Here is a 26,150-nt window from a genome sequence, read left to right as displayed (position 1 = left end):
GCTGTTTGCTAGCAGAAATAGTAAACTAAAACAAACAGAGTTAACTGATGACAAACAGTGGAAAAAATGAAAGAAATGGGAACTACTGAAAAGGAACAAAAATAGAAACACTGGAAAGAAATGTTAGAAGCCAAAAATGTAATGTGAAAGAAAAAAAATGAAATGGTATAAAAAAGTAAATGAAACAATTACCTGAGTTGCTTAAAGAAGAAAATATAGGAAAATGTAGTGGGATTAAGCATTTAGGGGTTGATGGAAACAAAGAATAGTTTAAAGATTAAAGCTTTTTGATGCTCATAACCACTGATTAAAGATGAATTTCACTGTTATAGTAATTGGTTATTTTTATTAACGCATCAAAGCTGGAGCGATAGCACAGCAGATAGGACGTTTGCCTTGCACGCAGCTCCGACCTGGTCGGCTCAGGTTCGATTCCTCCGCCCCTCTCGGAGAGCCCGGCAAGCTACCGAGAGTATCTCGCCCACACAGCAAAACCTGGCAAGCTACTGGTGATGTGTTCGTTATGCCAAACACCGTAACAACAAGTCTCACAATGGAGACGTTACTGGGCCCGCTCGAGAAATCAATGAACAATGGGAGGACAGTGACAGTGGCAGCATCAAGCTAAGTTAATACCTTTTTTTAAAAGACTGTTATTTTATTCCTCTTATTAGAGTGACTATCCCCCCTCCTACCCCCAAATAACTTTCCTTTTTTTTTTTTTTTGTTTTGTTTTGTTTTTGGGCCACTTTGTGGTACTCAGGGATTATTCCTGGCTCTGCACTCAGGAATTACACCTGGTAGTGCTTGGTGGACCATATGGCATGCTGGGGATCTTAACCAGGACATCCGAAAGCAAGGCAAATGGACTACCCACAGTTCCATCGCTCTGTCCTTCCCCCCTAAGTAACTTTCCTTGAAAGATAATGACACCTTTGATACCATATATCTCAATTTAAAAATAGTGGTCTTGGTTCTTACACAGAGTCTTTTACTTACTAAATAATATCAAATTGTACCATTTAATTAGGTACAGGACCAAAGTTGCTAAGTATTCATACTGAATAGTTCACAGGATTTAAATTTCTCTGGAAGCTTATCTATGATACCAATTATGAAAAGAGAAAAATAATGTCTTTTATTTTGTAAATAGCTTGTTGGAGAAGGTTTGTTATTTTTATAAGCATGTCCTCTACTGCTTAATAACTCTATTGCTTTAACCTGTTCAATATCTTTTAGGTTGCTTAAACTATCATTATTTGGAAATTTTAATGTTATCTACAATGACATATATTTATTTTTTAATACACTAAAAATTCTCCTCCTATCTTTTAAGGTTGAAGTCATTCAGTTTTTAATATATAAACCTTGAGAACATACTCTTGATTTGTACTAGGTATGAAAGAACTAAGTGTATATAAATTCTGTTTTTAAATCGGTGAAAATTTATTGGTTGAGATAAAAAGAAGGGAGAGACCATTCCATGGAGAAGTACTGTAGATTTCCGAGTTTATTGAGATGAAGGTACCGGCAGAAGAACAAAGGCATGCGGGTCCCGGGGCTGAGATCTCCAAGCATGCTCAGATTGGGGCTGAGCATCCTCCACCCAGATCCTCCATCTTCCAGTAGGCGGGGTCACATCCACCAACTGGCCCCCTGGTGCCGTGTAATCTCATCAACGGCCAAGACCCAGAGACTACAAAACCCAGCTCCTGGAAGTGCCAGGCCGCATTTGCAGTCGCGTGACATCTTATTATCTCATTCTTACTTTTGGACAACCTGGCAGTCTACCGAATGTAACCTGCCCACATGGCAGAGTCTGGCAAACTCCCTTTGGTGTACCCAATATGCCAAATACCAGTAACAATGATGGGTCTCATTCTCTTAACCCTGAAAGAGCCTTGAATATGGCACTTTTTAAAATCTCAGGGCTCGGACGAAGGAGATGTTACTGGTGCCTGCTCGAGGTGGCAGTCACCAGTAACGTCTGGTGATTGAGATGGTTCTTTTGAATTAAACACAAAAGTTCACATTGTCAGAAGGGAACTAAAAAATAGTTATGCAGGTATCAAAATTTTCCAAGCATTTATAAAAATTAACAGGAATAAATTCTATTTCTTTGGTTAGGTAATTATACCTTATTGTCTGTTTTATTCTATAAGTAGAGATTTTTATCACATTCAAAGTTTTATCAAGAATCCTTGAGAGTGATATGAGATTTCTTATAGAAAATAGATTCTATGCAGTTATGGGAACTGGGTAGGCAGTCTATATGCTCAGGACTTCCTAAGCACTTTTCACTCATGACCCTGTTTTGCCTCCAAACTCTTTTGCATGATCCTGGGTATATAGGTCTATAAAATAGGTACATAAAGCAAACATTTACTGATAATCACAAGGAAATTTATTTCAAGACAAATTTTCAAAAAATTATGCAAATTCAATTGTTACAATTTAAGAAGCTATAATTTTTTACAAGTTATATATATAATTGTGCTTCTACTTCTTGCATGGGACTTAAAATTAGTGTGGCTAGTAACTAGCACATTTAGCAGAAGACACAGCACCTGAGAACTCAGAAGGACAAAGGAGAACCATGACCTTTTTTTGTACTTTTCTGTTATAGACAAAGAGAAACTATAGTCTTCTATCATAACCATCCAGCCTTGATAATATGGATAGTCTGCAGAAATCTTCAGTTCTTTATCATAACTTCTTCCCAATGATAGAGCATCCAACATTGATGATGGGGGTGGTCTGCAGAAGAGCTGGTACAGTTCTCTGTCATAGCCTCTCACCTATAAGGATCCAACATTGATGATGGTGGTAGTTCGTGGAAAAGCTGGTACAGTTGCTATGCCAACTTCATCCTTGTCAGGGATTCAGAGATCTGAAAGAAGATGGTGTGTTGCAGGAACTGCTTTTTAACCTACCTACAAACTGAGCCATAAATCCCTAGTAACGTGGGTACACTTTTACACATACATTTCAAGGAATTTTGACAATTATATAAACATTCACAATCCTTATCTCTGTCCGCCACACAGTCTATTCACTCCACTTACAAAGGTAACCATTTTTATGATTCGAGCTTTTTAAAAATTATAGATTGCCTATATTTTCTAAATTCACAAAATTGTAAACAGCATGTACTTATTTGCATCTTAAAACTTTTATTTAGTTTTTTAAAAATTTATTTCTTTTTATATGTATGAAGTTGCTTTGGTGGATGAGGCATAGAAACAACATCTGCTTTTGTGTTTTCTCCCATTGGGATCTACTAAGAGGTGTTTGGACAAGGTTTGAGACTATTAGTTCTGTAAGAGCTGCCTCTTTGGAGTTTATTTTAAACCTTTCTTTACTTAGGAACACAGTTTCTGTAGTCTTTCTCATTCATCGAAGCCCAAATTATTAAATTCTTAGTGATTTAGATAATTATCTCTAAGGCAAGGAGTCTTCCTTATTGTGACTTATTCTTTCAATTTCTGCTTCCAGATTCCTAAGATCTTTCCTGATGCTTTTTTCATTAATATGCACTCACAGTTTCAGATTTTCCTTTAGTCACTGTAAGTTTTGCTACCATGTAGTTCATTTTCTAAGATACCATACACAATGATTTTCTTAAAATCACTTTGCTCATTGCAAAATAGGGTAATTTGCTCATAGAAAAATAGTGTTTCCAGAGAGGAAGAGGATCTGTGTGTGTGTGTGTGTGTGTGTGTGTGTGTGTGCATATGTGTGCATATATGAATGTTTCGAGATGGAAAGGTGGGGGTAGAAGTACTGGCAGAGATTTATTTTACAACTGGCTCAGGCATTTGTGGAGGCTGGCAACTTCAAAATCTGTGAGTTGGCCCTTTAACCTGGAGACCAAAAAGAGAGTTGAATCTGTTGTTTAACTCCAAAGACTATCTGCTGGCAAAAGTCCTTCCTGCTTGAATGAGGTTAGTTTCTTGTTTTATTCATATTTTCAAATGATTGGATGAGAACCACACATATTTTGGAGGGCATTCTATTCTAAGTAGCTGTTCAACTTAAATCTTAAATCCCAACTTTATTCAACTTTATTCAAAAGCACCCTCATAGAAATATCTAGATATATTTGGGAACTATGGCCAGCCAATGGATACATAAAAGTAATAATTATACAGACTTTCTTTTTTTTTTAAAATTTTTTTTGTTTATTAGTGAAACACCACGAGGTACAGTTGTAGACCTACAAACCCTCGTGTTCGGGTTTCAGTCACACAATGATCAAGCACCCACTCTCCACCACCAATGAACCCAGCAGCCCTCCCACCCCCCCCCACCCCTCCTCACCCCACCTCTATGGCAGGGCATTTACTCTCTCCTTCCCTCAGGTGCCGTGGTCCCCAATAGAGGCATCGAGCAGCCACCTACAGTCCACACCCGGCACGCGTCTTGCATCCCGAGCGAGTCCTCCAAACACCCTCCACTTGGTGTTCCCTTCTCCATCTGAACTGTGTTTTCCCCCAGGATGTGCTGCCGGCTTTCAAGCCATGGAGCAGACCTCCTGGTACTTATCTCAACCATTTCTGGGTGTCCTTCTCCCATTCTGCCACTCCACATTCCCCAGATGAGTGCAGTCTTTCCATGCCTGTCCCTCTCTTTGTGACTTACTTCATTTAGCATGACACTCTCCATGTAGAACCACCTGTCTGCAAACTTCATGACTTCATCCCTTCCAACTGCTGTACAGTATTCCATTGTGTAGATGTACCAAAGCCTCTCCAAACAGCCATCTGTTCTTGGTTACTCAGGTTCCCTCCAGATTTTGGCTAATGTGAACAGTGCAGCATGAACATACAAGTGCAGATGTCATTTCTACCATACTTCTCTGCAACTCCAGAATACATTCCCAGGAGTGGCATTGCTGGGCCAAATAGGAGCTTAATTTCCAATTCCAATTGTCCATACTGCCCTCCAAAAGGACCGAACCAGTCGGCATTCCCACCAGCAGTGAAGGAGGGTCCCTTTCTCACCACATGCGTGCCAAAAACCAATTGCTTTTGTTCTTTGGGATGTGGGCCAGTCTCTGTGGTGTGAGATGATATCTCATTGTTGTTTTGATCTGCATCATCTTGGTGATTAGTGATGTAGAGCATTTTCTCATGTGTCTTTTAACCATTCGGATTTCTTCTTTGAGATAAGTTTCTGTTCATTTCATCACCCCAATTTTTGATAGTATTGGATGTTTTCTTCTTGTGGAGTTCAACCAGTGCTTTGTATATTCTTGATATCAACCCCTTATCAGATGGGTATTGGGTGAATATCCTTTGCCATTCTGTAGGGTGTCTTTGTATTTTGGCCACTGTTTCTTTTGCGGTGCAGAAGCTTCTTAGTTTAATATAGTCCCATTTGTTTATCTCTGTTTCCACTTGGTTGGTCAGTGGAGTGTCATCTTTGAAGATACCGTTAGCCTCAATATCGTGGAGGGTTTCACCAACCTTGTCTTTAATGTACCTTATGGATTCCGGTCTGATGTTGAGGTCTTTAATTCATTTTGATCTGACTTTTGTGCATGGTGTTAAGTCGAGGTCTAAGCCCATTCTTTTGCATGTGGTTGTCCAGTTATGACAGCACCATTTGTTAAAGATGCTTTCCTTGCTCCAATTCAGATTTCTTGCTCCCTTATCAAAGATTAGATGTTCATACATTTGGGGTTGTGTCCAGGGACATTCCACCCTGTTCCATTGTTCTGCAGCTCTGCCTCCATTCCAGTACTATGCTGTTTCAGCTGTTATGCTTTGTAGTAGAGTTTGAGGTTAGGGAGGGTGATACCTCCTATCATCTTTTTTTCCAAGAATTGCTTTAGCTATTAGTGAGTGTTTGTTGTTCCAAATGAATTTTAGGAGTGCTTGATCCATTCCTTTGAAGAATTTCATGGGTATCCTTATAGGGATCAAATTGAATCTGTATAGTGCCTTGGGGAGCACTGCCATTTTGACAATGTTAATTCTTCCTATCCATTAGCAGGGGATATGTTTCCACCTCCTCATGTACTCTTCTATTTCATGGAGTAGCGTTTTGAAGTTTTCTTTGTAGAGGCCCTTTACCTCCTTAGTTATGCTGATTCCGAGGTACTTGATTATCTGGAGCATGATTATGAACGGGATTGCTTTTTTCATGTCTCTTTCCTGTCTCATTATTTGCATATAGGAAGGCCATGGATTTTTGGGTATTGATTTTATAGCCTACAACCTTACTGTACAAGTCTAATGTTTCTAGGAGTTTCTTGGTAGAAGCCCTAGGATTCTCCAGATATAGTATCATGTCATCTGTGAATAGTGAGAGCTCTACTTCTTCCTTTTCTATCTGGATGCCCCCAATATCTTTTTCTTGCCTGCCTCCTATTGCAAGTACTTCCAGCACTACACTGAACATAAATGGCAAGAGTGTGCATCCCTGTCCTGTCCTTGATCTTAGAAGGAAGGTCCTTAGTCTTTCCCCATTGCTTGCCATAGGCTTGTCGTAGATGGCCTTGACTATCTTGAGGAAAGTTCTTTTTAAGCCCATTTTGGTGAGAGTTCTCATCATAAACGGGTGTTGGATCCCGTAAAATGCTTTCTCTGCATCTATTGATATGATCATATGGTTTTTATCTTTTCTTTTGTTGATATGATAGATTATGTTGATTGATATCCGAATGTTAAACCATCCTTGCATCCCTGGGATGAATCCCACTTGGTCATGGTGCATTCTCTTTTTGATGAGTCGTTGGGTTCTATTTGCTAGTATTTTGTTGAGGATCTTTGCACCCGTGTTCATCAGAGATATTGGCCTGTAATTTTCTTTGTTGGTGGTGTCTTTGTTTACTTTTGGTATTAGGGAGATATGTGCCTCATAGAAACCATCTGGGAGAGTACCTGTTTTTTCAAATTCCTGGAAAAGCTTGAGGAGAACTGGCAACAGGTCTTCCTTAAATGTTTGGAAGAATTTTCTAGTGAATCCACCTGGACCTGGGCTTTTGTCTTTAGGAAGACTTTTGATTACAGTTTTGATTTCCTTGATTACAGTTTTGATTTCCTTGATTTGAATCAGGTATTCCAAGTCTGCTTGGCTCAGTCTTGGGAGATTGTAGGAATCTAGGAATTTATCCATTTCTTCTAGGTTCTCTTGTTTCTTGGCATACAGACTCTCAAAACAGTCTCTGATGATCTTTTGAATTTCATTGGTTTCTGTTGTGATGTCCCCTTTTTCATTTCAGACTTGGTCTACCAGGGTTTTCTCTCTTTCTTTCCTTGTGATTCCTGCCAGTGGTTTATCAATCTTGTTCACTTTTCCAAAGAACCAGCTCTTGGTTTCATTGACCTCTCAGATTGTTTTTTGGGTTTCCATGTTGTTAACTTCCGCTCCAAGTTTTATTATCTCCCTCCTTTGGCCAGGCTTGGGTTCCTTTTGTTGATCTTTTTCTAAAATCTTGAGCTGTGAAGTGAAGCCATCTGTATAGGCCCTTTCTTCCCTCCTGAGGATTACTTGCAGAGCTATAAATTTTCCTCGTACCTCGGCTTTAGCTGTGTCTCATAGGTTCTGGTAGTTCGTGTCTTCATTTTCACCTGTTTCCAGGCATTCTTTGATTTCTTCTTTGACTTCCCTCCTGACCCACTCATTGTTCAACATTGAGTTGCTTAACTTCCAGGTGTTCAATCTGGTTTTCCGTGTGCGCGTGTGATCTGCTTCTATCCTCAGCACATCAACTATCTGAAGAGGTAGTTGATACAACTTCAATCCTCCTGACTCCACTGAGGTATGTTCTTTGACCCAGCACATGGTCTACTTTAGACAATGTCCCGTGTGCACTGGAAAAGAATGAGTGTTCTTTCTTTTTGGGGTGCAAAGCCCTGTATAGGTCTGTTAGCCCTCTCTTTTCTCCTTCCTCCCACAAAGCCAGTGTTTTTTGGCTGAGCTCTGTTCTTGTTGATCTATTCAGAGGTGTTAAGGCAATGTTGAAGTCTCTGATCTCTACTGTATTGCCTGCAATGTCCTCTTTAAAATTTGTTAGCTATTGTTCCAAGCATTTAGCCAGTCCCTCACTAGGCGCACATATATCTAAGAGTGTGATTTTGTCCTTCTGTACACGCCCTTGCTAAGTAGAAAAAGGCCTTTTCTGTCCCCTCCAGTCTTCCTCATACTGAAATCCATATTGTCGGATATCAGCATGGCCACCTCAGCCTTCCTGAGTGAGTGGTTTGCCTGCAGGACTGTTCTCCAACCTTTAACTGTAGAAAGTCAGTGTTTGCTCTGACTGTTCAGTTGAGTTTCTTGTGAGCAGCAGAATGTTGGTTTCAGTTTCTGCATCCATTTTTCCACTCTGTGTCTCTTGATTGGTGCATTTAGACCATTGACATTGAGAGGGATCATTGTCATGGGGTTTTGTGCCATCTTTCTGTAAGGGTTTTGTTGTGCTTATGGGTGTTTTCCTTCTTGAATTACAGGAGCCCTTTTAGTCCTTCTCCTAGGTTTAGTTTTGAGTCCATGAAGTTCCTGAGCTGTTGTTCATCCACGAAATGGTGTATCATTTCATCGAGCTTGAGCGAGAGTCTAGCCGGACAAAGTACTCTTGGTGAGGCGTTCACCTTATTGAGCCCTTTCACCATATCCCACCATTGTCTTCAGGCCTGGAGGAGCATCGAAGGGGTGCTCCTTTGTGTACGACCTCCTTCTTTGAACTTGCTGCTTGCAGTATTGTGTCTCCATCCACGGCATCCATCATTCTGACTATGATATGCTCTGGAGTGTTTTTATTAGGGTCTCTTTTAGTCTTCTGGCTCCTTGGATCTGGATGTCTGCATTCTTCAACTCTGGGAACTTTCTAGCAATGATTTCTTTCACTGTGGCTTTTTCATTGGGGTTGACTCCCTGTTCTTCTGGTACTTTGATGATTCTAATGTTGCTCCTCTTGGCATCATCCCTTAGTTCTCTGATTCACCTTTGAGCTATTTTGAGGTCTTTCCCCATTGTTTGTTTTTGCCTGTATGATTTCTGTGGCTCATCTTCAAGCTCACTGATCCTGTCTTCAGCTGTAGTCATTCTGCTGCTGAGGGCACCCACTGAGTTTTTAATTTCATCTACTGAATCCTTTATTTGTGACACTTTGTTTTGTAGCTTTCTTATTTCTGCTCTCATTTCTTCCTGTATTTTCTCGACTATCCATTTGACTATTTCTTTCATTTCTTCCTTTAATTTTCTGGATTTCTGCTCCATTGATTCTTTGAACATCTTCAGCATTTCATCTCAGAATTCTTTATTGGAGAGATCATATTTGTGGGTAACCCCTGTTGAGGGTTCGGGACTCTTCTTTGTCCTCTTCTTTGCGCTGTTCCCTCATGCTGTTGTAGTTGTGTAGAGGTAAAACCTTCAAGTTCACTAGCACTGTTCCCTCTTATTGAGGGAAAGGATTCTGAATAAGGTCGGTCTCCCCTTCTAGAATTTGTCCTTCCTCTCAGACATTAATCTGTGGCTTATGATAGGCATCTAGTAAAGTGTTGGAGGAGGTGCTCTTTTATATCAGGCTTGTACCCCTTCTTGCGTACTGGTCTTTTGTTGGAGTCGGAGTAGGCTGGTGGGTTATTGTCATATTGTGTTTGAGACAGCCAGGACTTTTTCCAAAGTATTAGGTGATAAAAGTTGGAATGTGAGTCAAGAGGATTGGGAGCGGGAAATATAACTCCGGCTAAGTGAAGGCCATGCCCACTTTGAAGAAGCCACACCCCTACAGTGGAGGCCATGCCCCCAGCTAGTCCTGATGCTAGTCCACAGACCTGGGTCCAAGGGCCTGTGCAGAGGAGAGGCGGGGGCTGAGTGGGTGAACTGCAGAACTCTGCGAGTGTGCTCAGGGAGTTGTCCAGGTGGCAGTTGATGGGAGCATGGGGCTGGACGGGACAGGGAGCACACAGAAGGATGCACCTGAGCACAGGAAATGTGGAGGCTGGGTCTATACAGACTTTCTAACCTGCAGTATTTGTTTGACTTTACCCACCGTTGCTTTCTTACTAAGCCAGTGCTATATTTTAGATTCTGTTATAGTATCCTACTATTTGATGAAAAATTAGTATATGTTTTTAGTATTTTTTTTGAAATAGTTTTTCTTCTCTATCTCTGTGTGTGTGAGAGAAAGAGAGAAAGAATAAAATAATAATAGTGTTGGGGCTGGAGCAGTAGCAGAGTGCGTAGGGTGTTTGCCTTGCACATGGCCAACCTGGGTTTGATTCCCAGCATCCCATATGGTCCCCTGAGCACTGCTGGGGGGTAATTCCTGAGTGCAGAGCCAGGAGTAACCCTGTGCATTGCCAGGTGTGATGCAAAAAATAAAAATAAAATATAAAAATAATAGTGTTTATTAATCTCTACAGCCATTAGGCATCAAAAGTCCCTCTGTTTTCTACCTCATGATCCACGCTGCTGATTCTAGCTTTTTATATTAAATTTTTGTAGTAACAAGTAGGAAGGAATAATGTTTTACATCATATTCTTTTCACATATACAAAGATATTGGGTAAAATTTAGTTATATGACTTCCTTTAGTAAAAGACAGTTTGGAATTTTCTTTTAGCCTTGTCTGTGATAATAGTTACTCTAGAGGACAAAGAAATTCATAAGATATTTCTTTATCAAGAAAGACCATTTGAAATACTTCAATAATCAAGAAGTAGATGAGGTCTTAATGTGTAAGTAGGAATTGAACAGAAACTAGTAGTCAAACTTGCAGCATATTTTTACTGAAGAATTATAGAATTTGGTGATTGTATCTAGAGTGGGAATGAAAAAAAAAATGTGTCTAGGATCATGGGTGAAGGGCATGAGCTGTGGAACTTTACTGCCTTAATATGAATCCTGATTTGGATACTTAGTCACATTGGACACATCGCTTAACACTATTTCCTGGGTTTTCTCATTTATAAACTTAGTATAATGATTCATTTCCCAGAATTTAAAGATTGAATGAGGTAATATATAAAACATCTAAATTTAGGGAAAAAAAGAGAAATCAAGCATAAAGTTCTAAGAAATGTATATTTAAGGGATAGGAAGAAGAAAGGTAGTAAGCTGAAAGGGAACTTCAAAGAAGGAGGAGATGAATAGAGAGTACCAGGAAGTGAAGTGGAAAAAAGTTTCCTAAATTGATGATGAAACACAGAATCAAACAGTATAGTAAAATGAAGTATGAAAAGAATCCTTTTAAGATAGGCTGGTTTTGTGATAAATTTGTCAAGAAGTTTCTGAAAAGAACATATAGTTAGTTACCTAGTTATGGAAGCAAATTTTAGGTAATTACCAGATTATGTGGAATTCCCAAATAGCTCTAAATTAGAGTCAGATTGTTTTAGAAGTTTGAGTTTCTGTTGGGTGTAATATGTTAAAGTTCTTCTCAGCAATCGTATCCATGGTTAATCTGTGATGAAGCAGTTCAGGCATAGTCTGAACATGAGGCATATGCTTTCATTTACTTCATTACAAATCCTGTGCAATGGCATTTTATTTTATTGTGTGTGTGTGTGGGGGGGTGGGTGGGGGACGGCGGTAGGCTCTGTGCTCAAGAATCATTCCTGTCTGTGTTTGTAGACCCATATATGTTGCTGGAAATTGAATTCAGGTCAGTGACACAAGGCAAGCACCTTACCTACTGTACTATCTCCAGCCCTGTACAAGAGCATTTTAGCAGGTGCTGATTTATGTATTTTATGTTTTAGTAGCCATTTGCAAGTATGTAGTCACAGTACTCAGATTTGATTCTTAGCCTTGATTCTAGTAGCAGTAGGTAGCCATGATTTTCATGTCAGAGATTAATAATTCTTAGTTTTGAAAGTACCTTAAAATATATAGCATTTCTTTACATTTACTGAGTACATGGGAAGCTGAAAGGATAAAATATATGTATGTGGTATCCTATGTCTCATTGCCCTAAATTCTATACTTACCATTTTTACTTTGCTTCAGGGTATATAATGGTGGTAAACCTTGCAGTCCTTTTCATACTGTTAAATGAGAGTGACACTTTTGTGTTACATTAATTAACTCTGTAACTTTGGTCAGGTCATTGCATTTGGTAAATAGGGTCAGACAATTTTCCTTCTACATCCCACAGTATTTGTAAGTCTGTTTGTGTACGATTCTTTTTAAATTGAACACCAGATAAACATAAAACATTATTATTAATAATACTGATCAGTTCTATGTAAAATTTAACAGAAGTCAGCATCTCATTTGATTCCTGGACCAACGTTATATTCCCATTGATTTAATAATCTTTTAAAGAAAGAGTGAAAATGTTTTTACAGGGAAATTTGTGCTGGTGACCAATGTCCTCTAGATATGTTTTATATTTTCAGTTTATTTGTTCAGTGAGATGCAAATACTACTGATAGTTTTCACACATTTCTAACATTAGTAATTACATAAGTATTTTTATTTTTTATGTGAATGCAATTAATTGTTTTAAATTATTCTTATATAGAATACTATCTTAACTATTAATTTAATATGAATAATAACAATAATTTTAAGATTAATGCCTATGTTCATTTAAAATACTATAATCTTGCATGATATTAAAAAATATACAATGTAATATTTCTAACATGAAGGGAACCAGATGCTAATATTGTGACAAGAAAGGATTTTTAAGTCTATTTCACTTATCACTTTACCTATATTCACATACAAAGGAACATAAACTGTTGCCTCAGTAGTTCAGTTGAAGAAAGATAAGGAGTTAATACATTAATCACAATGGTAGTTAACTGTAATTTTAATTTTTCGAGAGTAAGTTGTTTTACATGATTACATTTGCATCAGAAATTGTTGGACAGACAGTGATTGTAACTTTAAAATAAAAAAAAAGTTTGTCCTCTGATAAGCCATGAGCAGTTAATAAAAGGGGGGAAAATTCATTTTATCCTTTGGTCAAAAGATGGCACTCTTGCTGTACTGATGCTTTCTTTTACAAGTTGGGTTTGTTTTTTTTAAATGCAGAAAATAAAGTTAGAGATCTGATTAACACTGACCCCCAACTAAATGCCAACTTTCTAATCAAGGACAGAAAAACTAGAACAGAAAAATTAAATATATGTAAACATATACTTGTTTTAATAGATTCTTATAAAAATTATAAAAATTATTTTCTCTGGAGAGTCAGATTTGCCACAGGAACAGCAGATCTTCCAGCATTATGCCTTAAATTTGATTATGTTCAAAGTACCTTTCCTTTGTAACTTTTATAGCTGTCAAGTATTATGAGAAATTGTAATATTTTTCTTTTTTTTCCTTTTTATAATGCCACACCTAATGGAGTTTAGGGCTTACTCGAGGAGGGAGTCTAGATCTAATCCCCTTATCTACTGTCCATCAATATGGCCCTAAACACTTTAATTTTTTGATAAAGTTTTTTTTCTAAGGGTATTAAACTCATTCTTCCATTAAACAAGTGTATTTTCTCAAGGTAATAAACTCAGAAAATGATTTCTGTTTTACTTGAGTCATCCAGAAGTGCGAAGGTAGTCTCCCTCATGTGTTTCTTGCCTGGTTTTTAAGTCAGTGTATTGAATGGTGGTTCTGGAGGCTTAATTTTTCTGTTTCTCTAAGCAGATATATCAAGGATGAGAAAAATTCAATGAAAAGTACTGTACACATTGGAAAAAATGACTTAATTATTGATTGTACAGTGTTTTGTGTGTTTTTTTTAAATACAGTTACGAATCTAAAAATCAATTTTTGAGAGACTAAAGCAAGGAGCCTTTGGTGTATTAAAGGAACACAATGCAGTAAAGTTGTCTTTCTTACTTAATATTAGAATGAAAATGCACATATGAATTTCTCATAGAGACAGCATAGTTGTCTATCTGATGAGTTTTTAAATTATTTGCTTCTTAAAAGTAATTGAACTCTCACAGGTAGCTCTGTAACTAATATATCACTTAGACGTATATTTTATATAGCTCATAGTATAACTCATTAGAATCTAAAGATGAGTACAAGATTTTATTTCAAACATTTGAGACCATTTCAGAATTCTAATGTATTTTGGATTTCAAAAAGGTGGCACAGTATATATTTGGTAGATTACTTCAAACACTTTCCCTAGTAGGATTGGGAAGCACCTTATTTTCAAACATTAGTATGTTTTCAGCAAAACATTTGTAAATTGTTACACCACATGAGCTGTCTTGACTGAAAATAGCCTTACATCATATTTTGAAGCCAAACAATTCTGCCACAAACTTAAGAAGGAAAAAACCCAATAGATTGCTGAGCTACTTTTGATTTCACAGTGGAATTTAAGAAAAAGTAGACTTGAAGTATCATTCAGATACACTCTTGTGCTGCCATACATTTATAAAGACTTTTATTTTTATATGCCAGGAAACTTTAAGTTGACATTATACTTTATGTAATAGTTTACCTTGTTAAAGAATACATTTTGTTTTGTTTTATTTTTAGCTGCTTTATTGACTCTGTGGGTTAAGACCAAAATGCATTGCAACCTATTCCATAATACATTTAAGGGCAACCAAAGATTTGGAGAAATTTATATGGCCAACCTCTATCATAAAGCAAGGGAGTCTGGCATATGTCCTATGGCTAAATAACCGTCCTTCACTTTTAGTTAGGAGTACTTGGGGTAAAGCACTTCCCACTCTATTTTATGCTACCTGTTAATCAAGACCAACTTTATTTCCTATAGCCATGATGTGAGATAGAATCATATTTCATTTTTCATGTAGGGTTAAGCCTCATCAGCACTCAGGCTGACTTCTGAGGGGAATATACGTATTCAGAGAAATGACAGATGGGTTGTGTTAAGTGGCAATCCTGCTTCCTTTCAAAGTACTTTCCTCAGCTCTACATTATAGTTGTACTTTGTATATTGAATAATATATAAAACCTAAGATAAATGGCTACTAGTTTCCATTTAAGTTTTAAGTATTATATCAAACTACTTAATCTGAACAAAATAATATTTTGCTTCATTTTCTATAGTTACAACATCTTTTTTTCTCTCTTCTGCCTGTGTTTTTAGAAAGCTCTTCTGACCATCTCTGTAGCATCAGTTATGACTTACAGGTAAATAATACTAGACTTTATATAACCTGGTTAGTTGCAGTTTCCTTCCTGTCTTTCTTTCTTTCTTTCTTTCTTTCTTTCTTTCTTTCTTTCTTTCTTTCTTTCTTTCTTTCTTTCTCTCTCTCTCTCTCTCTCTCTTTCTTTCTTTCTCTAAAACAGTTTTTATTTCGAGAGTTTTTGAAGGTGGACGTGGAAGGAGAGGGAGAGGGAGGGGGGGAGAGGAGAGAGAGGAAAGAGAGAAAGTGAGAGAAGAGAGGGAGAGGAGAGAGAGAGAAATACACTTAAGAGAGAATGTAGGCTTCTCTAAGGGTAGAGAGAGAGAGTCCCTAGACACATCCCAGCATTATTTGGAGGGTTTTTGAAGGTGTGGAGGTGGAGGGAGAGGGAGAGGGAGGGAGGGAGGGGGAGAGAGAGAGAGAGAGAGAGAGAGAGAGAGAGAGAGGGAGAGGGAGAGAGGGAGAGAGAGAGACGCTCAAGAGAGAATGCGGGCTTCTCCAAGGGCAGAGAGAGCCCCTAGACACATCCCAGCATTAGACGTGAAAACATGAAAGTACACATCTCAAGAGGGGAGATGTGGGTGTCACATGTGCTTGAGTGCCGCATGTGCTCAGCCACATGGTGTAAGCCGAACATGGGCTTGGGCAGCATATGCATTACAGTTTCTTTTCTTGCAATTTAGTATTTTAGCACAAGTAGAAGTTTATTCATATTCTTTTCTGTAAAATTTAAAATTTTTGAGAAATAAAGTTTCCATAATCTGTTTGGAAAAGTTTAGTAGAGGAAATTTGTTTTTCAAGTAGACATTGTTTAGTTTTCCTTCTTCTTAAAGGGGAAAAAAGAAAAAGACTAACTGCATTGTACCAAAATTTATATTAGCATTTATATTTATATTTAATTTATATTAATTAAATAATTACACAATTATTTTGTCTTCCACAAGATTTTTTATCCAATATATTCTGTTTTTCTTCCTAATCCTGAGTTATATTTTTCTCTGGTCATTACCACACTGTCAAGTTTAATTGGTATTTAAGTATTTCTAACTCTAAAATATTTTATCTTTGAGAAATTTAAATTTATTGGTGGACTTGTTAAGTAAGTTTTAGTAAGATTATTAAGTAATACCTATTAAATATTTTACTTCATTCTGATTAGAATATTCTTTAAGTAGTACAACCTGTTTAATTGTTTTAAATATATATGTGTTTGGGCTGGAGCAATAGCACAGCATTTGCCTTGCACGTGGCTGACCCGGGTTTGATTCTTCCACCCCTCTCAGAGAGCCCGGCAAGCTATTGAGAGTATCCCACCTGCACGACAGAGCCTGGCAAACTACCTGTGACGTATTCAATATGCAAAACACAACAACAACAAGTCTCACAATGGAGACGTTACTGATGCCCGCTCCAGCAAATGGATGAACAATGGGAGGACAGTACTACAGTGCTATATATGTATTTAAAATATATATTTATATATATATATATATCAACTTCTGTTCATGATGAGTGAAATTTAAAATAATGATTGGGTTACATAGATAGTACAGGGGGTAAGGACATTGCCTTGCATGTAACTGACCCTGGTTCAATCCCCAGCACCGCATATGGTCCCCTAAGGGATTGCTAGAAGAGATCCTTGAGCACTGTGCCAGAGGTAAACCCTGAGCACCTCTGGATGTGGCTTCAATTTTCCTCTGACAATAGTTATTGTTATTGGTTCTTTTACAAAATATTTGTGAATTGTTATTGAAACATGTGTGCTAATTCTATTGAAATGGGCTAAGTAGTATATATTTAAATACTGATGTTTTAGGTGATTGATAATCTTTATTGAGAATATTATAAACTACATGCTAAATTTGTTTTTTAATTTTCATTAGAGTAACAATAAAATATTTTTGGCTTCAGTCATTGAGCCAATCTGATTACTGATTTGCAAATGTTCAAACATAAATTGAGTACCTTTTGCCATATATGAACTCAAAACTTGAAAAACCTACTTTGAGTATTGGTAAATGCTGATAACAAGAATAGCTTTGTACTTTCTCCTCAGTGGTGGACCTCAATATAAATTAGTTTAGTTCATGAGAAAAAAATACATTCAGTGACATAGTAACATAGGTTAGTTCTTAGTATAATGCATTTAGGCTATATGAACTCTGGAAGATATTTTTTTTTTCTTAAGATATCCTATTTTAAAGGGTGTTTGGAGGATCCTCCCAGAATGGGAGATGCATGTTGAAAGTAGACTATAGACCAAACATGATTGCCACTCAATGCCTCTTTTGCAAACCACAACACCCAAAAGGAGAGAGAGAACAAAAGGGAATACCTTGCCACTGAGGCAGGGTGGGATGGGGGGGATGGGGGTGGGAGGGATACTGGTATCCATGGTGATGGAAAATGGGCACTGGTGGAGGGATGGGTATTTGATCATTGTATAATAGAAACCCAAGCACAAAAATTTGTAAGTCTACAACTGTACCTCATGGTGCTTCACTAATAAAAATTAAAAAAAAAAAGAGATCCTATTTTTCTTGCTCTTTGAATACCAAAAACATACTTTTGAAATCACAATTACTGCAAAGAGACAAATATGATACTGAAACAGTTAGTAGTAGCAAAACAGAAATATCTGTTTGATAGAACTACTACCATTTTGCCCCAACTTGCTAATATGCCTTTGTATTGTTACACAGTTTTCTATTAGAAATTAATGTGAGCATTTAAATCATATATTTTAGAAAGCTATATTATGAATGCCAGAATGAGACCAAAAAAGAATCAGCCCATACTGATAATAGAGAGGTTAATTTAAATTTGTAGTTAGCCAGGAACATATTAGTCGTCAGTGATAAAATTTCTATGTACTTTTATGCAACTATAATGAGAATCATACTTACACAATTGTTATTGGCTTTGATAATTGTGAAGCTAGGCTCAGTATAAGTCCTGTGGCAAATAATCCTTGCCATTTTTCAAATCACAGTTTAGGTAATACGGTGTTACCTAGTAGTGTAGTGTTTTCATGGTTTTTGAAGAAGTTATTTCATTTTCACTCCCACCAAAGCACTCAAGATTCTCCACCGATCTCCTTGTGTCAGTCTTTTCCTCCTCAGCCCTATGCCTCCCACCCCCCGTTCCCACTTAGTAATCTTAGTTTAGGACTTCTAGGATTTGTCCTCATTTGGTAGTGTCTGTTTATTTCCTCTATATGCCAAAGGTGTGTGAAATTCTCTGGTATTTGTTCTTTTGCCTCTAACTTATTTCACTTAACATGATACACTCCAGTTTTATCTGAATTGCAGAAAATTGCAAGTGTTCTTTTCTTATTTATGCATAGCATTCCATGATGTGTGTATAGTACACATTTTTAATCTAAGAGTATGTCATTGGGCATATTTTGATATCTTAGTTATTGTACTAAATATTGTCATGAATCTGGGTGTATGTATATATTTTCAAATTAATGTTTTTTGTGTTTTGGAGATAAATGATGCCAAGATTTTGGATCACAGGGTCGTATAGAAGTTTTTTTCTTCTTTTTTTTTTTAAAAGTACTCATGCTATTTTCTATAGAGGCTGAAACAGGAAACATTCCTACCAACTTTTAAAGAGGATTTTATTTTCCTCATATCCCCATCAAAAGTGGTTGTTTTCAGTCTTGCTGGTATATGCTATTCTCTTTGGTTTGAGGCATCTCACTTGTTTTGATTTGCATCTGAATTTTTTGAAAATTGTGTTTTTATAGCTATAGTTAATAGAAAATTATTTAAAATGAGTGTAGTAAATTCAAACCTTAGAAAAATTTGCTGATGCCTTAGCCAGTATGCTCTGTGAATATAGTAAAAGATATCACCGGCTATGTATTTCTTTTTGCTGCTGTTTTAAATTGCCATAAATGCATTGTCTTAAAATTATACAAATTTATTATACTATTATGGATCCTTTTGAAATCAGAATTACAAAAGAATGGTTGCTGGCAAAGCTTTCAGAGATTCTAAGAAGTGGTATAGTTTTAATGTTTGTATACCTCCAAAAGCCGGCATTGAAGGATCTATAGTCCCATCTGCAAACTCTAATTCCAAAGATGTTGGTGATATTAGGAGGTGAGGTCTTGGGAATGTTTAGGTCATTTGAGTGGGACACTTAAGTAGAGGAATAGTGCGCTTATGGAAAAGCATTTAAATCAAGCATTTAGAATAAACCCTTGCCTCTTTCACTGTAAGTATAGGTTCATCCATGTATGAACTAGGATGCAGGTCTTTTTAAGGAAACCACCAAGGTAGTATTTCATATTTCTTTTTTTGTAAGATAAGAATAGTTGTGCCCTCACTATGCCTTCCATTTATTCTGCCTTTCTACTGACTGTATTTTATTACTCTGCTGGTAGAGATCTCATTGTCTTTTTGAATGCTTAATAAAGCAGGCCTTACCCCATGAAGGAAGTAGAAAGGGTCTACAAAGAGGCTATACAAAATGGACAAATTTATAGTAAGAAAGAAGTAGGTAGGATAAGGCTAATCGCAGAAAAAGACAGTTTCAAGCATATTTTTTCCCTTAGGGGAAAGCTTGGTGGTATTCTGAATATTACCTCACTATTGGGAAATACTGATTGGTTTACTATTCTACTTTTTCTTTTTAATATTTGGAGACACTAAACTGTAGTTATATATTAAGTTTTGGTGGAATTCTGCACGGAGGATTTTTTTTGAGTCTGCTGCTTTCTATTCTTTTTTTTTTCTTGAATGGTGTTTTGTTGTCAAGATTGACAGCTTTTTTTCTGAATTTCATATTGTTCTGAGAAATTGCTAAGATTGCTCTGTGTCATCACAATACAATAATCGATATACATTGTTTAATTCTTATAAGTCACAATTATGCAGAATGGACCTACATGTTAGAATTTCTTCTTTATGGGTTCATTTTAGATTAGAGTGCTACTGAAAGAAGATTGATCATAAGAGGAAATCTCTTTCTTCTATCTCTTCCCTTCCTCACCATCCTTTTCTTCTTGCCTTGCACATGTCAGATCTTACAAGTTTTCTCATTTTTAAATCATTTCACTTATTCCTTCTTACTTCTTTTATTATTATTATTTTTATTTATTTATTTATTTTTAATAGTGAGATATCATGAAGTACAGTTGCAGATTTACACATTTTTGTGCTTGGGTTTCAATTATACAATGATCAAACACCCATCCCTCCACCAGTGCCCATTTCCCACCACCACGCATCCCAGTATCCCTCCCACCCCCCCATCCCCACCATCCCACCGTGCCTCTGTGGCAGGGCATTCCCTTTTGTTCTCTCTCTCTCTTTTTGGGTGTTGTGGTTTGCAAAAGTGGGTGACAATCATGTTTAGTCTATAGTCTACTTCCGCATGAAGCATCCTTCTCACTTCTTCTTGTAGATTTTTTTTCTTCATTTCAATAGTTACTCTGTAGGTCTCCTGTGCAGTGATCATTCTGGGACTTCATTCCCTCCACTCTTCTCCTATGTGTAATTCATTGTTTTCTGTATTATATTTCTCCTCTTAATGTACTTCCTCATTTTGCTAGGAGTAAAATTTATGACTCATCGGCTACTTGAAAATTTCTATATCTTTCTTGTGTGTTTATCTGACAGCTGGCTGGAAATAGAGTCCACTATAAATTGCTTTTCTCCCCTAGGATTTGCAGTAGTACACTGATCCATTGAAGACAGTATGATTCCTGGACACTTTTAGGTGAACCATTTCTTTCTTTAGAGGCGTTTAGCATCTTCCCTTTGTTCTCAAAGTTCTAAAATTCAATAATGTTGCATCTAAGTGCAGATGTCCTTTTTCCATTGTAAGGTTGAAGGTTTTACAGTATCATATAAAACCCATTACACATCTTTTAACTGCCTGTTCTCATCTCATCCCGCTACCCCCTTGTTCACCCTATTTCTGCTACACTGTTCTCTTTCCTAGAACATGCTTCCTTGTATTGATTGTTTCTTTTGTGTGAAATGTTCTTCCCTCAAATATCTGTACGGTACAACTTCTTACCTCCTCAGATGTTTGTTCAAATGTCACTTCAGAAGTGTCATTGTAGTTAAATATATAATCTACCTGTCATTCAGTTACTCCTTATTTGTTAATTTGGTTGAATTTTCTTTATGGAACCTATCATTAAATAATATTTGATCTAGCAAATAAGCTTTTCTTAGATCTATGTCAATCTTCTGAGGTAATGAGTGTTATCAGGGGTTTGTGGGTGCCCCTGATACAGAACCTTTCATTAGAGGTACTGAATGCCTGGGCTTGGAATTTGACATGAATTAGTTGGTGGTCTTATAGGAATGAGCCCTTAATTTGTGTAATTTGATGCTGAACTTTAGAGGACAGTGTCATTTGAGTCGAATAATAGGACACACAGTAGGCATTGGAAGATTGCATGGTGAAATAAAAACACACATGCAAACACATTTACTTTTACATCTGTTATGTATTTTCTGTGTGTTTGCCTATATGTGCCTATATACTTTATATTCATTTGCAAAGTTCATCAGAATGAATTACTCAAACGTTATTTTATCAGTTTTGGAAAGTTAAAAGTCTAAAATATTTCTTTAGGGCTGGAGTGATAGTACAGTGGGGAGGGCGTTTGCATTGTATGAGGCCGACCCGGGTTTGATCCCTGGCATCCCATATGGTTCCCTGAGCACTGCCAGGAGTGATTCCTGAGTGCAGAGCCAGGAAGAATCCCTGAGCATTGCTGGGTGTGGCCCAAAAAGAAAAGAAAAAAAATCTCTTCACTTCGTCTTTCATTTGGTAATCTGCATCTAAGCTTCTTCATTTTAAGAGAAAACCAATTATAATAAATAACTGCACACTTCAGTGGCTTTGTTTAATTTTAATTCTGTTTACTTTTTTCAAGATTTTTTTTTATTAGTAAAACACCATGAGGTACAGTTGTAGACTTACAAACTTTCGTGCTTGGGTTTCAGTTATACAATGATCGAGTACCCATCCCTCCACCAGGGCCTATTCTTTACCATCAATGATCCCAGTAGCCTTCCCACCCCCCACCCCATCCCCCACCCCGTCCTGCCTCTGTGGCAGGGCATTCCCTTTTGCTCACTCTTTCCTTCAGGGTCTTGTAGTTTGCAATAGAGGTATTGAGTGGCCATTGTGTTCTGTCTATAGTCAACTTTCAGCATGCACCTCGCATCCCGAGCGAGTCCTCCAAACACCCTCCACTTGGTGTTCCCTTCTCTATCTGAGCTGCCTTTTCCCCCAGCATGTGCTGCCGGCTTTCAAGGCATGGAGCAAACCTCCTGGTACTTATGTAACTATTCTTGGGGGTTTGATTCCCGTTCTGTTACTTTATATCCTCCAGATGAGTGCAGTCTTTCTATGTCTGTCCCTCTCTTTCTGGCTCATTTCACTTAGCATGATATTTCCCATATAGAACCACTTGTATGTAAATTTCATGATTTCATCTTTTCCAACCACTGCATGATATACCATTGTGTAGATGTACCAAAGTTTCTTTAATCAGTCATCTGTTCTCAGGCACTCGGGTTTTTTTCCCCCCCAAATTTTGGCTATTGTGAACAATGCACAATGAACATAGAAGTGCAGATGTCATTTCAACTGTACCTTTTTGCTTCTTCGGGATACATTCCCAGGAGTGGTATTGCTGGGTCAAATGGGAGCTCAGTTTCCAATTCCCCAAGAATCGTCCATACTGCTTTCCAAAAGGGTTGAATCAGTTGGCATTCCCACCAGCAGTAAAGGAGAGTCCCTTTCTTACCATATCCATGCCAACACTGGTTGCTTTTGTTCTTTTGGATGTTGACCAGTCTCTGTGGTGTGAGATGATATCTCATTGTTGTTTTGATCTAACCTCTCCCTGCTGATTAGTGATATAGAGCATTTTCTCATGTGACTTTTTGCCATTTGTATTTCTTCTTTGAGAAAGTTTATTTTCATTTCGTCACCCCATTTTTTGATGGAGTTGGATGTTTCCTTCTTGTGGAGTTCAACCAGTGCTTTGTATATTCTTGATATGAACCCCTTATCAGATGGGTATTGGGCAAATATCCTTTGCCATTCTGTAGGGTGTCTTTGTATTTTGGTCACTGTTTCTTTTGAGGTGCAGAAGCTTCTTAGTTTAAGATAGTACCATTTGTCTATCTCTGTTTTCACTTGCTTGGCCAGTGGCGTGTTATCTTTGAAGATACCGTTAGCTTCAATGTTATGGAGGGTTTTGCCAACCTTGTCTTCAGTGTACCTTATGGATTCCGGTCTGATGTTAAGGTCCTTAATCCATTTTGATATTACTTTTTTACATGGTGTTAGGTAGACATTTGAGCAAGATCCTATCTTTACATGCATTCTTTCCTAGATCAATGACAAATATATATTCTGAGATATGTGTCACTATTGATAACTGTAGTTAGGTGAACTCATAGAGTGTAATTATACAAGCCTAAATGATAGTATAATACACACCTAGTATAGTAGTAAGTCTACTACATACACATCTACACGGTTTGATATAGCCTACTGACACTACTGTCAAACAAAACCCTCCTTCCTTCCCTCCCTCCTCTCCTTCTCTCCCTCCTCTCCTTCCTTCCTTCCTTCCTTCCTTCCTTCCTTCCTTCCTTCCTGCCTGCCTGCCTGCCTGCCTGCCTGCCTGCCTTCCTTCCTTCCTTCCTTCCTTCCTTCCTTCCTTCCTTCCTTCCCCTTCCTTCCTTCCCTTTCTGTGGGATCAAATCCAGGACCTCACCCATGCAAGCTGAGTACTCTATCACTAAGCTATATATATCCCTGGATCTGGAACACAATTTCTTAAGAAAAATTCCTGATTCATAATTTCTCCGGTATTTTATTATCTTATATTTCTCTGGTCATTTTCTAGTTTCTCCTTAGTAGATAGTCTGAACTCGCCTTCACTTTATTGTTTAGACAGTGTGACACATATTTGCATCTGTCTGCAGAAAGTCCTTTTTCATGTTCATGCCGTCATGTTGTTTCCAGTGAAGGTCCAGAAAGTTACCTCTTTCCTGGAGCTAACTCATTATTTGATGTCTGATTTTCTCTGATTGATCTTTGATATCTAGTTTTACACATATGTTCAAGTCTTTTCAAAAACAAAACTTGGAATTGAGTGCAGGGGGTCTATGATGGGGGTAGGCCTTGGTATAATGGTGGAAGAATTGGAGTAGTACTCTGAAACTATAAAAACAATAACTTCAGTGGTATTGTAAGCTACCTTCAAAAAATATTCCTTACCATCTTTTCAATGAAACTTCTCTTTCATCTATTAATTTCCTTTTTAAGCTTTCCTTTATTTTTTTAATTGAGAGTCTCTGATTTGTAATGCTTTCTAATAATGAGAGGTGATGATTTTTCATGTACATTATTCCATGACCACACCCATCACCAGAATACCCAGCTCCTTCTCCCAAGGAACCCAAGACCTCTTCCCACCAACTCACTTGTGTGGATCAGCTCTTCCATTATAACGCCTTTGGACCTTTGTTTATACCTTTATCTGTATCTTTAAGTTTCATGGACTAAGGAGATTATTCTGTATTGATTTCTTTCCTTCTGACTTCAGTCAGCATGATAGATATTCTTTAGTTCCGTCCATGTTGCTGCAAACTGCATAGTTTTGTTCTTTCTTAGAGCTGCATAGTATTCCTTTTTGTATATATACTGCAAATTCTTGATCCATTCATCTGCAGTTGGATTTTTGAGTTGTTTCCTTATCTTAGCTATTTTTCTAACTGCAACGATGAACAAAGTTTGCATATATTAATGAATTAATGATTTTGTTTTCCGAACCTGTCTTCCTTTATAACATAGCGGTAGGGCGTTTGCCTTGCACGCAGCCAGCCTGGCTGAGCCGGGTTCGATTCCTCCACTCCTCGAAGAGCCCGGCAAGCTCTTGAGAGTATCTCGCCTGCACGGCAAAGCCTGGCAAGCTACCTGTGACATATTCAATATGCCAAACACAGTAACAACAAATCTCACGATGGAGACGTTACTGGGCCCGCTTGAGCAAATTGATGAACAATGGGAGGACCGAGACCGTGACCGTGACCTGTCTTCCTTTAAATATAGGCATTCTCTGGGTATCTTTGCTTAGTCTACTTTTTTTCCATGACTTCAATTTTTACTGGTCCCAACTCCTTTCCTTAAGTTCAGATCTAACCTTAAATTTCACTCAGTGTATTCAAAGACCAACCCATTATTCCTTGTTCTTACTCCCTTTTTTCTGTGAAAGAATAAAATAAGGAAGTAATCAACATCCTCTCTTTCCCATATTGATTTGATTACTGTGCTCCCAGTCATCTGGGAAATATCATAGATAGTAGTTGTAAGGCTAGAAGACATTCAAAATCAGAGTAAAGAGTAATTGGAATAGAATTGGCAGGTTAGCTTTCAACAGTTTTGTTTTATTGTACTGACCTATCTTTTACATTTGCCTGATTATTGCAGGTCTGCAATCAAGGTATTACGTCCTGGAGGGTCACTTGTGTACTCAACCTGCACACTTTCCAAGGCAGAAAATCAGGATGTGGTCAGTGAAATTTTAAACACCTTCAGTAACATAATGCCTGTGGACATAAAGGACATGGCAACGACTTGCTCCCAAGACTTCTCGTTTGCTCCCACTGGCCAGGAATATGAACTCTTAGTGATTCCAGAAAAGGGCAAAGCTTGGGGCCCAATGTATGTAGCCAAGTTGAAAAAATCATGGACTTCGTGAAATGGTGATGTGTGTTTTTGTAAACCATGAGAATGTATTATTAAATGTCTAAGCTCTCTCATATTACTATTTGTTGTTTGTTTGTTTGTTTGTTTTGGCCCACACCTAGCAAAGTGGCGCTTGGGGCTTATGCCAGACTTTTCACTCAGGCATCACTCCTGTCGAACTGGGGGGTACCAGGGATCAATCCAGGTTTTTCCACATGCTAGCAAGTGCCCTGCCTGCTGTACTATCACTCTGACCTCATGTTTTACTGTAGCACTGTCCTCCCATTGTTCATCGATTCGCTCGAGCGGTCACCAGTAACATCTCTA

The 26,150-nt window shown here is 37.7% G+C and overlaps 1 protein-coding gene across 1 annotated transcript in view; it reads left to right on the top strand.

Moving 5' to 3' along the window:
• NSUN3 (NOP2/Sun RNA methyltransferase 3) overlaps nt 1-25,838 on the top strand; it is a 69,525-nt gene extending 43,687 nt beyond the window's left edge. Inside the window, exon 6 of the mRNA XM_056135457.1 lies at nt 25,566-25,838. Within this exon, the coding sequence (XP_055991432.1) occupies nt 25,566-25,836 (271 nt within the window). The 3' untranslated portion in view covers nt 25,837-25,838. The remainder of the gene's footprint in view (nt 1-25,565) is intronic.
• The last annotated feature ends 312 nt before the right edge of the window (nt 25,839-26,150 follow it).

The sequence above is a fragment of the Sorex fumeus genome, unplaced genomic scaffold (assembly GCF_029834395.1).
Source record: "Sorex fumeus unplaced genomic scaffold, SorFum_2.1 ptg000115l, whole genome shotgun sequence".
In the NCBI taxonomy this organism is placed as follows: Eukaryota; Metazoa; Chordata; class Mammalia; order Eulipotyphla; family Soricidae; genus Sorex; species Sorex fumeus.
This window is presented reverse-complemented; position numbering and strand designations above follow the sequence as displayed.